This window comes from Crinia signifera, chromosome 1 (genome assembly GCF_055691185.1).
Source record: "Crinia signifera chromosome 1, ASM5569118v1, whole genome shotgun sequence".
Taxonomy (NCBI): domain Eukaryota; kingdom Metazoa; phylum Chordata; class Amphibia; order Anura; family Myobatrachidae; genus Crinia; species Crinia signifera.
In genome coordinates this window covers 347,900,852-347,917,869 of record NC_139217.1, presented here as the reverse complement: position 1 = coordinate 347,917,869, position 17,018 = coordinate 347,900,852, and the positions used below count along the sequence as shown (strand labels likewise).

Here is a 17,018-nt window from a genome sequence, read left to right as displayed (position 1 = left end):
AATCCAGGCCCCTCACAATCTGTGACCAATGGTAGGCTAGTAAATTGAGTGTACTGTGAGATGGACAAAGCTCTAGAGCAGGGGTTAGGGAACTTTTACCTTGTAGCCCAACATATATTTCGATACACCTTTTTGATTTGAAAGGAAGGAAATCACATAATTGTAATACACGCTGTACCCCCAGAAATTTATGATATATCCTGTTAGTAAAGTACAGAGCCATTCATGGTAATCATCATCAATGGCTGCCAGGCTGTGTGTGGTATAGCCATTGATAATGTGATGTCCAGGCAACTGTTAGTGTCAGTATTTCAAGATGATATAGTGACAGTCTGTGCAAATTTTTCCCCAAGACTAGAGATGGGTATACCTCGACAGGAGCCTATTACCAGGCAAAGAAACTCGACACCACAGCAGCAGCAGCAGTACAGATTGCGCGCTGCCAAGATGGTGCAGCAACTGGTCGACTCTACTGAAGAAGTGGGCGGACTTGGAGGCGGGGCCCGGGGCATCACGGAGGGAAGCGTGTTATACACAAGGGCCTGACACACTACACTACTGTAACACAAACAGCCAGGCATGCCTATAGCATCTATATTTAGATTCTATATGCAATGAAATGAAATTCCTGGGAGTAATGGATGGTTGGGCTGCCAAGACATATGTAGATTCATATGAATGCCCGGCTGTGTGTCAGCAGCGCAATTGTCCATTACCGCCAGGAATTTCAGTTCTACCCCATTTGGGCTAATTTGCCCCTGTTCCCTGACCACTGCTCTAGGGAGCTGGATGGCAGCAGATGAATCATGATGCTTATCAGAGCTGCTGGAAAATACATTCGGCCATCTTAATTGGTAAACCCCACCACCATATTGTATCAATAAATACTAAATTCTGTATACATTGTATGTAATGTTACTCTTTTTTGCTGACACTCTAAGGCCACTGTCTCCTGGTTGGTATATTGCTTTTTTCTGGTGCATTCTTCTCTCTCAGATCTGGATACATCTTGAGATGCATCCAGCTCAATCATTGTATTTTAATTTACACTGAGATAGTCAATTGCAATTAGTGTTACCTAGTTATCCTTAAATGTGTGATCTTATCAGGTTTTTAGGTGTCTATTAAAGATGCTGAGGAGCATTTAATTGTATCATAACAATATGTCAACAATGTGTCATGCTACTTTTTTATGAGCTGCAGCAGAAGGGCCCAAATGGCATGTGTTTAACCTACAATCCGATGCGCGGTCGGAGCCGGAGATCGTCACTTCGGATCCCGCAGTGGGGAATGGAATAATCTCATGCGATATATTGCATGCAAAAGGACCGCATGCGATATATCGTATGCAATCTGCCGGTCAGGACCTTCCCAAGCAGCTCATGGAGGATCGGCTGTGATCGGCTGTGATTTCTCAGGCATCTTCTAGAATGAAAGCTAGAATCTGATTTGTTGCTATGGGCAACACTACCACGTTTCATTTTTATAAACATTTTAGTAAATTTACCCCTAGTGTCTGAAAAGGCTCCTCCTCCTCCTCCTATGTGTGAGGGTTCCAGAGAACAGTGAAGATGGGGGATGTAAGAGCCAGCACAGTGCCTATACATGAGATGTCCTTTGCCCAGTAACCGCTTGTCAGTGTCAGTTCTCATTCAGCACACGCCCCTGAAAATACAGCTGAACTGCTGGTTGTGCTTGAAAAAACCTCTGGTGCACACATGGATTATGGACTTTTGTGTGTGTGTGTGTGTGTGTGTGTGTGTGTGTGTGTGTGTGTGTATATATATATATATATATATATATATATATATATATATAACACAGATAGCTTCTCCAGTTAAATGACAAATTACAAATCTACGTGTTATCAGCTAGCACATTACATTGAGCACTGCCACCACCACAATGTATTCAGGAGGAAGCAGAAGGTGACACGAGGGTGACATCCATTACACTGTACTATAGGCCTGATTAGTACGGGATCATCAGATAGGTATAAGTGATAAACAAACACCCATTATGGGGTCATAAAGGGAGATTACATTCATTTCCTTTACAAATCACAGTATTCCTGTGTTCTGTTGTAACTATCATGTTCTAGTTTGTACAGCATATCATGGAACTTGCTCTGTTTCATATTATTTGGTCATATATAACCCATTATAATGTAAATTTTTAATAAACGTTTATAAAAATGTTCATTCCTTAGGCTATATTCCAAGGAGAATGTGCCATGTGTAACCGTCTTGTTTTGCTTACTTCCAGAAAAACCATACTATTTCTGGGTTATATTTAAATCTAAGTAGTAGTTTTGTTTAGCCAGGGATGACATGCACCTTTGGTATCCTGCCTGTTTCCTAATGAAAGCACTGTGTTTCATTTGGTGCCCAAGTTTGCCAAAACATACTGTAAAAGTGGACATTAAGTATTAGCTTCGCTATGTTATGTGCACATTTTCCTTTTAGTATATATTAGGAAGAATTGGACACAAGCTGTATTTATTACTGAAGGTACTCAATAGCAGGGGGGGATCCAAAATAAAAGGACAGGGGGCACATGCAACTGTAAAAGTGGACACAATCTCATAACCACATCACTACGCTAGATCTCCCTAAACAACACATTACATCACTATGCTATATACTTCTACATGCCACACTACATGCCTAGGCTATATCCCACTACATGCCACACTGCACCAATACGCTATATCCCCTACTCACCGCACTACATCACTATGCTATATCCCATAACATGCAGCACTACCCTACGTCCCGCTAGGAATGGAGGTTAATTTGGGACTAGCTGCGGGGTGGAGGAGGCTACTCTCCTCTGGGTAATACCGGCAGTGACCTTTGATTGCTGCTCGAACATATGGGAAAACTCTGTGTGGCGGGAGTAGAGAGGTTGTGCGCAGGGGCGTCACAACGTTTTTAGGTTGGGAGGGAGAAATGATCTCAATTTGGCACCACTAAATTGTTATATGTTGCCACCCTGTGTTATGCTGCAAAACAAAAAAAACAGACATACGTTACACATTGTCACACACCATACACAATACCCATTACACCGCACACCATAATGCCCATTACATGTTATGCCACACACCATAATGCCTATTACATAATATACCACATAAATGCCACTTACCTCCATGCTAGTTGCCAGGGGTTTCTTGCTCGATGTCCAGTGGTTACATGCTCATTGCCTGGAGAGATTACATGTTTGTTGCCTGGGGGGCTACATGGGGGTTACATGCTTTTTGCCCAGGGGGGTTTACATGCTCATTGCCAGGGGGTTTACATGCTTGTTACCCAGGGGATTACTTGCTCCTTGCGAAGAGGGGATTACATGCTTGACGCCGGGAGGGATTACATCCTCTTTGCCCGGGGGGTAAGCATCCTCTTTGCCCGCAGCAGTAATTTTGTCAATCACAGTGTCATGGCCCCTGCCCTGCTGTGACCATCTTGGATGCCAAAAGTCATCAAGTAAATTTCCAAGTGCATTAAAAAAGACTTGTGCATAGTATCTCTTAAATCCCCATAGAACACATTCTCTCTCTTTTTCTCTCTCTGATAAATATATAAAGTGTGTATATATATATATATATATATATATATATATATATATATATCTGTTGACAAACCCCCTGCCCACTCCACACTGTCCGGACCCCAGGGGCGCGCTGCCCAGACCCCGCTGCCTGCCACCCACCTGGAGTGTGGGGGCCCCAGGGCGACTGCCCCTAAACGCCCTTTGGTGGATCCGCCACTGACTATAGGCTTAATACATCAGGGGTTGCATAAACTGTCCCCTGTGCAATTTCCTGATGTTTTGGAAACTATGCACGTCCAGGACCTATTCTGCGCATGTCCCAGGGCAGTATTTGTACTGTGTCTTATAGGCAATAGCATTGACAAAAACATGCTGAAGACAGGCTTTTTCACCCAAATGTTGTAAGTCTTCAGTGCTTATGTTAATATTTCATATTTACATTGTATAATCATCTTCATTATTTTCTGTTTTTGTTCCTCTTTTACTACAGTCATCAGCCATTGCTGCTAAAACTTTTGGTGGAAAAGTGGTGGATAACCCATTTCTCAGTAAAGAAGAATTCATTGAAAAAGTTCGTCAGAGCAACGAGGCGTGTAAAAATGGAGACTTTCAGCTGGCTATTAGACTCTACAGCGAGACTTTGCAGGTTGATCCCCAGAACTGTATACTGTACAGTAACAGATCAGCAGCCTACCTTAAAACTATGCTGTATGAAAAGGCCTTGGATGATGCCATCAAAGCACGACTGCTAAATCCAAAATGGCCAAAGGTACAGTTTTTGTTTAGTATTTCAGTTATAACTGTTATAATTCAGACAGGTTTTAAAATTGCACAAGTCCTGAGTTTCCACATGACTACATTATCATGCTGACTACATTACATTAATGGCCACGGACTGTGTTATGGTATTACGCATTGCTTCCAGGTGCTGTCTTGTGGTAATCAATGGAGTGGCAAAAACAGTAGTAGTTATGGGGACATTGGAACCAATTGGTTTCATTCCCATATATTTTTACACTGGTGGACACTGCAATTCATCAGTCTCAAGGCCCCCTTACACTATGCGATTTGGGCCCGATTTCACTAATTTTGGGCCGAGAAATCAGGTAAAATCGGCCCAAATCGCATGTATTTGACATCTGATCTGATGCGCAGTCCTGTGCACTTTGGACCAGAATCGGAGGTCGGACGTGCTGCAAGTCAGACCCCCTCCAGGAGGCGGGGGATGGGATTGTATGCGATACATCACATATAAAAGGAGCGCATGCGAAGAAAACCTTCCTGGGCAGCTCAAGGGTGATCAGATCCAACTTCTCCCCTTGGAGAAGTCGCATAGTGTATGGGGGGGCCTTTACTTAGGGTAAGGGAAGGGGGTACCAATTCCTCTGGGGGTATGATAATGCTCAATTGGCCCGGTTCTGACCTGATCGCTGCTGAGTAAATTACAAGTGGCCAGCGAACAGGTAGATGTAGTGGTATCCCACCTTGTGAATTAATGTGCATGCTGTTCAGATAGATGTGGATGGCTAGCGAAGAACTCGCAACTGAGCAAAAATGTCCAAAACCATTCCTTGGCAGCTGCAATGAGAACAGCCTTATCTGCCCAGGAGCTGACGTCACACACACCCTCCCATAAAACAATTGGGCACATCTGCATTTTCTCTTTCAATGGTCCTGGTGACACAGCTCAACACTGGGATGTAGGAGGGTCCGAAGGAGCCAGGCACCTATCCTAAAGCTTTAGAGGGTAGGCTCCTCCCCTACTGCATCCCTGGACTCTTCAGTTCGTGTTAGGTGCCCACTGGAGTGGGTGCTATTCTAAAGGGCTGCAGGAGCAGCCGAAGAATTAGAGTAGTTAGGGGATTTTTATTATTTTATTAACTATTACCCTAGCTAGGTAGGCACAGTGTGAGGATTTTCATAGTGAATCCTCACACTGCTAGCGCAGCAGGAGCTGACAGAAGCGCGTCCTGTCAGCTCTCTGTGCACAGGGTAGACTCTGTCTGGTCTCCCTGTGCTGCGCTTACAGCCTCTATTAAGAGGCTGCCTGGGCTCCGGAGTAGCCTGAAACCGGCTCCACATTTAGGTGGGGATCATGGGGGACAGGCGCTCCGTGATGGCGGCGGCCATTTTATGCGGAGCTTACACGCTGAGCTCCTGACTGAGAGGACAGCAGCGCTGTGACAGGCATGTTCCAAGTGGTCCCCATTTGAGGGGGAGATACTGGAACAAGGAAATCCTACCTAAGGAGCGGCTAGCTGGGGGTGGTTGGCGCCAAAAGGTCACGGACCCCGCAGCAGCAGGGACTTTGGTCTCTTCCTTCACTCTGACTTTGGCGCCTTTCAGAACGCTTGCAGCGGAGCTGAGCTGGCTTATTGATCCTGGCAGAGTGACTTGGATTTCCTGGGCATCGCTTCCCCGCAGTTGAAACCTACAGACAGCTAAGTGATTGGGTGCATTGACTTTGTATAAACGCTTGTACAATTGTTTGCACTGTGTATATTGAGATATATATATATACGCTTCACTTGCATCATGTCTGAGCATCAGGCTGTGGTTTTGGGGGAGGGAGTCCTTAGTGCACTGAGCGCGTGCAATGTTTGCACACAAAAGTTTGTCCCTGAGCAGATGGCCAAGGGGGGCTTATGTATTACTTGCGCTGATGTGAGACCCATGGGCAGTGAACACCATAGGGGAGAGCAGAGTGAACCTGCGTGGGCCAGTGCCCTAGGCAGGTCGGTAAACGCTTTGGTGCAGCTTCTGGACAGGCAGAGTGATGTGCTGGTAGAATCACAGAGACCTATGCCATCATCTCAGCAGTCGTCTGGCTCCTTACCTCTTACCCAGGCAGATCCTGCACTTATTCAGGTGATGCAGGATACTGCTAAGGGGATCAACAGATTCAGTGAAATACTGGACAAAATGGATGAGGTTACAGGGACCCCTAAAAGGTCTTATGCTATGCCTAATGTGTTAGAGGAAGAGGAAGGAGAGTATACTGACACACCCTGGGACCAGGGTGATGATTTTGAAGAGACCTCTGCTGCTGGTATAGAGGATCTTATTGTGGCTGTAAAACAGGCGTTAAAACTGTCTGTTGAGGATAAGACCCCTGTTAAGGGTGTTTTTAAGCGACAGCGAAAGGAGGCTGTTACTTTTCCCTCAGATGAGGGGTTACAGGAACTATTGGAAGGGGCTTGGAAAACCCCAGATAAGAGGCTACAGATGCCTAAAAGATTCCTTAGTCTGTACCCCATGCCGGAGTCTCATTCTGAACTCTGGGAAAAGGTGCCTGTTGTGGATGCTTCTGTGGCACGCTTATCAAAAGCTACGGTATTACCTGTACAGGGTGGTGCAGCTTTTAAAGATGCTGTGGATAAAAAGCTAGAGGGAAACCTCAAGGCTATTTTTGAAGGGGTGGGGTTTACCCTGCGTCCCCTTATTGCTTCAGCCTGGGTCTCTAAGGCCATTATAGAGTGGGCTGGTGAGCTATGCACCATGCTGCAGGCTGACCACGGTGCTTTGCTGGTAGCAGAAAAGATTAAGGCCGCTGCAGAATATGCGGTGGAAGCAGAGGAGGAAGCTCTTAAAATGGCTACCAGAGTATCCACAGTCTCCATAAATGCCAGGAGGGTACTCTGGCTTAAGGCCTGGGAAGCGGACAATGAGTCCAAAAAGGCCTTAGAAATGTTAGCTTTCAAGGGAAAGTTACTTTTTGGTTCTGAGCTTGAGGAGATTATAAAACAAGCCACAGGCGGCAAGAGTACGTTTCTGCCGGCCTCCTCAACAAAGCAGTCATCCAGATTTGCTGCTTTTAGGCCGTCCTTTCGGCCCTCCCCTAGAGGTGGTGCGTCCTTTCGGGGACAATCGTTCAGGGGAAAGTTCCAGAACTCCAGGGGCAAATCCCAAAGGTCCAAGTTTGGCTCTTTCAATAAGAAGCCTGCCTCTAAAGGAGAGGAAAAACCCTCCGCATGACTGCCAGGGGATCAGCCCGGCAGGGATAAAGGTGGGGGGGCGTCTTACACACTTCAGAGACGCTTGGGCTTCTCTAGACCAGGATACCTGGGTCTTAGAGATTATTACCCAGGGTTACAAAATCCCTTTCAGAGGGCGGACTCCAAAGAGGTTCATCCCCACACCCATACCAAAGCAGGCGCTCCTGCGCACAGCTCTTATGAGAGCGGCTCATTCCCTTTTGGAAAAAGGGGTGGTAGTCCCGGTTCCCAGGGCAGAGTGGAAGAAAGGATTTTACTCCACGCTGTTCCTGGTGCCCAAACCAGACGGGTCTTTCAGACCAATACTAAATTTGAAGTCCTTAAATGTTCACCTTTGGGTAGACCATTTCAAAATGGAGTCTTTGAGAACTGTACTCCTGAGTCTGGACCAGGGAGAATTTCTGGCGTCCATGGATGTCCAGGACGCATATCTGCACGTTCCCATTCACCCGGAACATCAGATGCTGTTGAGATTTGCCATAGGAGACCTGCATTTACAGTTCCGGGCGTTACCCTTTGGCCTAGCAACCGCGCCAAGGGTATTTACAAAAATAATGTCTGTGATGGCGGCAGTGCTGAGGCTCAGGGGAATCACAGTAATACCCTATTTGGACGATCTCCTGTTCAAAGCAGAATCAGCAACACTGCTTCAAAGTCATTTAAAAGAGGCCATCAGTTTTTTGCAGGCTCACGGCTGGATTTTAAACTTACAAAAATCTCAGTTGGTACCATCACAGAGGATCCAGTTCTTGGGAGTCATACTGGATACCCATCTCCATCGGGTATTCCTCCCGGAGATAAAGGCCAGGGACCTGGTCAATCTAGTTCAGGAGATCCTCAGTGCTCCGAGCTTGTCAGTATGGAGGTGCCTCAAACTCCTGGGGAAAATGGTGGCGTCATTCGAAACGCTTCAATTTGCCAGGTTCCACTCTCGAGTATTCCAATGGAACATTTTGTCAGCCTGGTCAGGAAACACTTTGACCATGAAGACGGAGTTGATAGTGCTGTCCGCAGACACTCGGGACTCCTTGAAATGGTGGACAGAGGTAGATTCCCTTCAGTGGGGTCGGTCATTACAGACCTGGGACTGGTTGATAGTAACTACCGATGCCAGTCTCAGGGGCTGGGGGGCAGTAGCCCTGGATCTCAGGCTGCAGGGCCTGTGGACGGCAGAGGAATCAGCGTTGCCAATCAACATCTTGGAGCTGAGAGCTGTCTGGAAAGTGATTTCCTTGGCGGGAGACAGGTTAAGGAACTCCCCCTTGAGGATTCAGACCGACAATGCCACAGCTGTGGCGTATCTGAATCACCAGGGAGGTACACGCAGCAGATTGGCCATGTGGGAGGTATCCAGAATCTTTCTATGGGCGGAACAGAATGTTCCTGCAGTATCGGCTATATTCATTCCAAGAGTGGAGAATATAGAAGCAGACTTCCTGAGCAGGGAGGAGCTCAAGGAAGGAGAATGGAGCCTACACCCTCAGGTGTTTCACCAGATCACTGCAATGTGGGGAACTCCGGATTTGGACCTAATGGCATCCAGGTTCAACCATCAGGTGCCCAGGTTCTATGCCAGAACGAGAGATCCGCTAGCAGAGGCAGTGGATGCCATGACTACCCATTGGCAGGGAGATCTTCTTTATGCATTTCCTCCTATTCCGATGTTAGCAAGACTGTTAAAGAGGGTACAGGACCAGAAGGTCCCGGTGATCCTTGTGGCCCCAGATTGGCCAAGGAGGTCTTGGTATTCGAGGCTTCAGAGGTTATCAGTGGATTCATGGCGTCTACCTCTGAGACCAGACCTGTTAAGACAAGGCCCATTCAATCATCTGGATTCCGATCGATTGATTTTGACGGCTTGGTTATTGAAACCGCCATTTTGAAAAAGAAAGGATTTTCTGACGCAGTAGTGCAGACTATGATAAAAGCCAGAAAGGCTGTTTCTTCTGCAAATTATTATAGAGTCTGGAAGACTTATATTAGATGGTGTGAGAGGCAAAAAGCTCACACATCTCACTTCAAATTATCAAAAATGTTGGATTTTTTACAAGATGGATTTTCTTCGGGCCTAAGCCTTCAGTCGTTGAAGGTGCAGATTTCGGCCTTGTCCATCTATTTTCAAAAAAGAATTGCCATTTTACCGGAGATTCAAACTTTTTTACAAGGGGTATCCAAACTGAAACCCCCTTACAAGCAACCAGTAGCACCTTGGGACCTGTCACTGGTTTTGGATTGCCTTCAGAAGGCACCTTTTGAGCCTTTGAGGTCGGCTGACTTTAAGTTTCTCACGTGGAAGTTAGTGTTTTTGTTAGCAGTAGCATCTGCTAAGAGGGTGTCTGAGTTGGGAGCCTTGTCATGCAAATCTCCCTTCTTAATCTTTCACGATGACAGGGCTGTTCTGAGAACAGTGCCGCAATTTTTACCGAAGGTAGTCTCTGCCTTCCATTTAAATCAGGAGATAGTTCTACCTGTGTTTCAACCCCCAGAGGGTTCCAAGAAAAGGGACAAGTTGAAGACTTTGGATGTTGTGCGTGCCTTACGCATATATGTGGACAGAGTGAAGAGTGTTAGAAAGACTGACACTTTATTGGTATTGTATGACGTACATAAAATTGGTTGGCCTGCATCTAAGCAGACCATTGCTAGGTGGTTGCGATCTGTGATAGCTTTTGCATACACCAAAGTGGGTAGGCCTGTACCAGCCAGAATTAATGCGCATACCACCAGGTCAGTTGCTACCTCTTGGGCGGTCCGACATGGGGCCACAGCGGAGCAGGTTTGCAGAGCTGCCACTTGGTCATCTGTTCACACATTTGCCAAATTCTATAGATTCCATGAGTTCGCGTCGGAGGACGCATCATTCGGGCGAGCAGTGCTGAGAGCTGCAGACCTGAGCGTACCCTCCCAAAGGACCGGCTCTGGAACGTCCCAGTGTTGAGCTGTGTCACCAGGACCATTGAAAGAGAAAAAGGGATTTTTGTAAGAACTTACCGTTCGAATCCCTTTCTCTGATATGGTCCTGGTGACACAGCGATCCCTCCCTTACGCTCAGTAAGTATGCCAGAATTTCATGATGTTCATGTTAAAATGGTTAAAAGTTAACAGTTTCTGTTATAAGATGTGCATATAATATGTGCAGGCGTTTGTACTGAGTTAATGTATTCCAGTGGCTTTGAAAGTTGAACTGAAGAGTCCAGGGATGCAGTAGGGGAGGAGCCTACCCTCTAAAGCTTTAGGATAGGTGCCTGGCTCCTTCGGACCCTCCTACATCCCAGTGTTGAGCTGTGTCACCAGGACCATATCAGAGAAAGGGATTCGAACGGTAAGTTCTTACAAAAATCCCTTTTTCTTAGGCATGCCTAGGGTTTTTTTTGTCACGCCTGTGGTTTTCTTAGCACTCCCACTAAATGGCCAGTTAACATCCCCAGACGCCTACTTCCTGTCAATCCCCTTGCGAATGACTAACGAAGGAAAAAAGTTGCAGGATTTTTTTGCATACAGTAAGCATGTGCAGTCTACCGATTATCGGCCACTGTGCAAATTCACACAGCAGTGATCAGGTCTGAATTGGTCCCAATGTGTCATGGGCACATTCCTAACCTGAGCTATAGCAGAGCCTCTACTGAAATAGAAACTGGAGCCAAAATGTCAACACTGCATCTGTTTACAGGGTCTGTCTGGAAAGTAATGAGACTGATTTTATCAGGCCACGCAGAACAGCTGAACGGCGGCGCTGTATGAGGGGATAGGTGGAGGGGTGTCAGCTACACATTCCCGTCTGCGGCAGATGCCTCTGAGTCTTTACAGTGTACAGATCGAGCTGTATATGAAGTGTACTTTTTTACATTGGTCGAGCTTCCAGATGGAGTCGGGTACCAAGACGCTTACCATGCTTCAAAAGGCCTGCAGCGAGGGATCCTTGTCCAAGGTGCAAGTTTACCGCTGGTTTAAATTCTTCAAGGAGGGCAGAGAAAACGTTTAGGACGAACCACACTCTTAACAAACTACAACAAGCCAAAATGAGCAAAATCTGGACAAAGTGAGAGATGTTTTTGAACACTGAACATCTTTTGAGCGTGTTAGTTGGGACTTCCAAAAACTACTGTGCAAGAGATCATGACAAACGAATTAGCGATGCGAAAGGTGTGTGACCATTTGGTTCCCAAGGTTTTTACTCATGGTCAAAAAGACAAGCGTGTGGTGATTTCCCGCAAACTTTTGTAGCATGTGCACAGTGAGCCTATTTTTTGGGACAGAACAATAACAGGTGACGAAACTTGGATCTTTGAGTACGATGCAGAGACAAAAAGGCAAACTGCAGTGTGGCACACACCATTGTGGCTTCGCCCCTAAAAGGGCCGAATGAGCAAATCAAAGCCCAAATCCATGCTCATTGTGTTTTTCGACTTGAAGGGTGTGGTCCACAAGGAATTTCTACCTACCGGCCAAACTATCAATGGTGTATTTTACACAAGTGTGCATGATTGCTTTAGAAATCTGCGTTCACAAGGAGATTGCCACTACCTGGGTCCTTCATCACGACAATGCGCCGTCACACATCGCTGCAAGTGTTTTTTGGAGTTTTTGACCAAGCACAACATGACAACACTGCCTCAACCATTTTATAGTCTGGATCTGGCCCCCGCTCACTTATTTTTGTTCCCCCAGTTCAAACGAGACCTCAAAGGACACGGTTTTCAGACCGTAGACAAAGTGGAAGCGGCCGCGAAAAGGGCGCTCAAGGATGCTCTGGTTAATGCCATTCCAGGAGGTGTACTAAGCTTGGCAGACACGCTGGCAATGGTGTATCAATGCACAAGGGTCACACTGTACTTCGAAGATAATTAATCCTATGTATCCTATGAAAGTTCAATAAAAAAAAAAATTCTGGACTTAGTCTCGTTACTTCCTGGACGGACCCTGTACTTATGCTGCAAGACAGTTGGAATCATTTTCTTATTGCCATAAATAATATCATTTAGCTACTAGAGCTAGGTAACTCAGACCAGCAAAGTAACAGTGAAAGCTGTGCATGGGTGATTGATGTTGTGATGTGCTCATCTTTTTGCTTTTGTGCAAATACAAGAGGGCTGATGGGTAATGTTAGCAGAGAGTTCAGTCGGCGAAGTCTGATAACCATTATTGAAGTTCTGAAGTATTCTCAAAGATTATTAGGTGTAACTGACAAATGTTTAACAGCTGATCATCTCTGTTTTTCTTTGGATCAATACGACCTGTCTCTTATCCAATTTCATCTTAACACTGCTTGGCAGTGATGTGCTTCATTCAGACTCTTGTAACATATGTGTAATGATGAGTATACAGTCGCAACTCTCATATCGAAATTAATTAGTATATTTTTTTAATCATAGCCAAACCCAATTAGAAAATGCCATTACAACATCATTGTTATATTTTTTCTTTAACCATATAAAAAAGAAAAATAATAGGTCAAAGCATTTTATGCTCTTGTGTGTGTGTGTGTGTGTGTGTGTGTATATATATATATATATATATATATATATATATATATATATATATATATATATATATATATAACATTATTTGCCTAAAAGAGCAACTTTATGTCCATCTGTGCAATTCCATACTTTTTCACAGTATCAAATACACACTCCAAAAGTAACTATAAAGAACTAATTAGTATAACATTAAAACTTTGCTTTTGCATTGCTGTATTTTCCAATTGCCGCACTTCAAACACCAAAACTCCAGTTTTAGGGGATTGTCTTCACAGTATTTCCAGAGTGGTTGATAAAATATATATACTGGTTACCGGTTCTGAGTGGGCGGTCTGCGGGCTTCATGATGTGATTTACAGCATTGTTTAGGGCAGATGCGGGCCGAGATGATGTCATTCAGCAGATGCTCTATACACCTCCCACCAGTACCTCCCACTTCAGGATTTCATAGAGGGGATCATTGAAAAGTTGGTAAATAATTTATTGTGTAAACATTTCACCATTTTGAGCATCTGCAAAAAAGTTTATAGTATTAAAAACAAAAGCCTAAGCTATCATCAAGAGTCCTCATTATACAACTTCCTGCACAATGCTTCAGTCATTGGTGAATTCAATGGGCATTTGCTAAAGAAACATTAGGGAATATTATCTATAGAAACAAAGTAGAAAATAAATAAACCCATACCTCCCAAAATGACCCACTCCAAGAGGGACACAATGCTCTATTTCCGGACTTCCCTCTTAATGTGTAATTGTTGTCACCTGTTATGAACAGATTAATGGGTAAGAAAGGTATGGCAGTTACGTAGTCAGCATAGCATCCCTGTCAGAATGAGTGTAGTGTTCCCGGGGCCAGGGTAGTTAAAAGTAGTGTAGTGTTTCCACGAGCGTCCCTGTCAAAATCAGCGTAGCTTAGTGTTCCCGCGGCCGCTTATGGCAGTTGTGAATGTGTTCCCGAAACACCCCCACTATCCACGCCAGCCCGAAGCGTGGCGAGCGCAGCGCTATGAGAAACCAGTGCATGGTTTAACCCAAACAGCTGCATGGTACAGGGTGAGTATTCCTTATCCAAATATCCGTTATCCAAATTATTCCAAAAAAACATGCATTTAAGAAACTGAATTTTTTTTTGCTAAAAGCACTACTGGGGACATCTGTAACAGCCCTACTGAGGACATGATATGTAACTGGCACTATATATGTGCAAGAAAATGATTGTTTGGCATTCACATTCAGTACCTGAGATAGTTCACAAACTTTATTGTTTGTCATGTTTTGAAAGCTTGTTTTATGCACACATAAAATATATTTGTGTGTATTTCATGTGTTTGATGTGTTTGTATAACATAAATGTAAGATACCTCAAGATACATCATTGGGTACTCTTTACTTAGAAGGGCGCCCATCGCGGGCATCGCGGGCAGTACATTAACGGCCGCGACGCGATGCCCGCGATCACCGCGATTTTCCATAGGGTTCAATGTTAAATTTAGTGCTGGCCGCGATTTTACATTCAATGCTTCAATGGCCGCGATTTGGCCATAGGAATCAATGTTAAATGGGCTACAGAGCCCAAATAGGCACAATTAACACTTAAATGTCCCCCCAAATTTGTAACGCCACCCCACGATCCACGCCAACCCGAAGCGTGGCGAGCGCAGCGAGCCCGCGAGGGGCAGCGGTACGCGTCCTCCGACCTTTTCATGCCCTACTATCCACGTCGGCGTGGAGTTGAGAATAGAATAGTGTGGCGAGCGCAGCGAGCCACCGAGGCCCGAAGCGTGGCGAGCGGACGCGGATACCTTCACAGTTATATGCGTCCCCTCACGGGCTTCACAGGTGTCCGTGGCGACGTGGACACCTGTGAAGCCCGCGAAGGGACGCGTTTACCTGTGAAGGTATCCGCGTCCCCTCGCGGGGCTTGGTGGCTCGCTGCGCTCGCCACACTATTCTATTCTCAACTCCACGCCGACGTGGATAGTAGGGCATGAAAAGGTCGGAGGACGCGTACCGCCGCCCCTCGCGGGCTCGCTGCGCTCGCCACGCTTCGGGTTGGCGTGGATTGTGGGGTGGCGTTACAAATTTGGGGGGACATTTCAGTGTTAATTGTGCCTATTTGGGCTCTGTAGCCCATTTAACATTGATTCCTATGGCCAAATCGCGGCCATTGAAGCATTGAATGTAAAATCGCGGGCAGCACTAAATTTAACATTGAACCCTATGGGAAATCGCGGTGATCGCGGGCATCGCGTCGCGGCCGTTAATGTACTGCCCGCGATGCCCGCGATCACCGCGATTTTTTTACCCACGACGGCCGCGATGGAGATCGTGGGCGCCCTTCTAAGTAAAGAGTACCCATCATTGAAATTTAACAATATTCTGAAATACGGAATAATCCCTTCTCCAAAATTCTTTTGGTCCCGAGCATTTTGGATAAGGGAAACTCAGCCTTTAATATAAAAGTCCTCTATAGATACAAAACAAAAACAAGGTTATCCATCAGTCATTATTATTTCAACTTTAAATCTGGTTTGGTATTTGTTTATATTTTGTTTTAAAATTCTGCCCTGCAAATAAAGTCATGTTTCTGCAGTAAATTCAAGGGTCAAAAGTATGTTAACGTTAATATTTGCTTCACTCTAACATCATTTCTTAAACACTCACATTGATATAAAACAATGGGCTTATTTCAAACCTGATCACAGGACAAATTTGTTCTCAAAATGGGCAAAACCATGTGCACTGCAGGTGGGGCAAATGTAACATGTGCAGATAGAGTTAAGCAGTGGCAAACGCAGGATTTTTAGAGCACATTGGAGTAAGTACAGGAGTCTGAGGGAGTGGTAACAACCCTGAATATTAGTCTTTTTATACACTGGATATGGTATGGAATACAGTATTACTATTTAACAGTACAGATGGATAATAGACTATTACAGTGGTTCCCAAACTGTGTGCCGTGGCTCCCTGGGGTGCCTCGGGACACATGCAGGGGTGCCCTGGGTTGGTGGTCCAGGACCAACTCAAATTATTAATGGTTAATTATCTATGAGCAAAACCAGTGCTGGTGGCTGCCAATCATAAAATGTGTACAAACAGAAGCAAATCCTGCCCTTTACTACATAACTGACCCTAGGAATCATATATAAACCCAATCTAATTAATTTTGTTTTGGCATAGGGGTGCCGTGAAAAAAATCTGATACTCTAGGGTGCCGTGATTCAAAAAAGATTGGGAACCCCTGGACTATTAACTATCTGTACTGTTAAATAGTAATACTATTATTAATAGTACTGTATAGGCTGTTTAAAACATTTAAAGAAGATAAGTGGTCAGGAAAAGGTTAAACATATAATAAATAAACAAACATAATAAAACCAGTACTGCACTAAGCTCACAATCTCCCACTTCATGGTAAGGCTCCTGTCTCTTCTTCCTGGCAGCTACTCTCTGGTCCATTGCGATGTTTGAGGGCTCAGATCCACACATAGAGTAAATGTGGTAGAATAAGCTGGTACATGTGCAGCAGCTCTGCTCTGTCCCTTACACTGCATGGTGGGGTGGCAGCTCTATTGATCATATTATATACCAGTGCTTTTGCTGTCATAATTAAAGTCACTTGCCAAGAGAAGGGGGGTTCCGAGCAACCAGAAACCCCCCTGTGTTTGCCTATGTTAAGGTGCCCATACACGGTGCCTTTTCACTGTGCGATGTGATGCGCGCTGCCGTGGGCATCTCATCGCACAGTACAAAAAGTATGTGCTGCACATACTTTTGGTGCTGCCCTCGGATCGCATCGCATCACACGCAAAACGCATGCAAAATGTATGTGTTTTGCGATGCGATCCAGCCCATAACGCGTGCGATCATCGCACCGTGTATGGGCACCTTTAGATTAGGGTGAGGTATGTTCAAACTTAAATTTAAATTGCAGTGTAAAAATAAAGCAGCCAGTATTTACAATGCACAGAAACAAAGTATCTCACCC

General features: G+C 45.2%; 1 protein-coding gene across 2 annotated transcripts in view; it reads left to right on the top strand.

Moving 5' to 3' along the window:
* TTC28 (tetratricopeptide repeat domain 28) overlaps positions 1-17,018 on the top strand; it is a 561,828-nt gene that overhangs the window by 34,290 nt on the left and 510,520 nt on the right. For both annotated transcript variants that reach the window (XM_083146807.1, XM_083146798.1), the window contains exon 2: positions 4,046-4,324. In XM_083146807.1, coding sequence (XP_083002933.1) covers positions 4,046-4,324 — 279 coding nt within the window. The remainder of the gene's footprint in view (positions 1-4,045; positions 4,325-17,018) is intronic.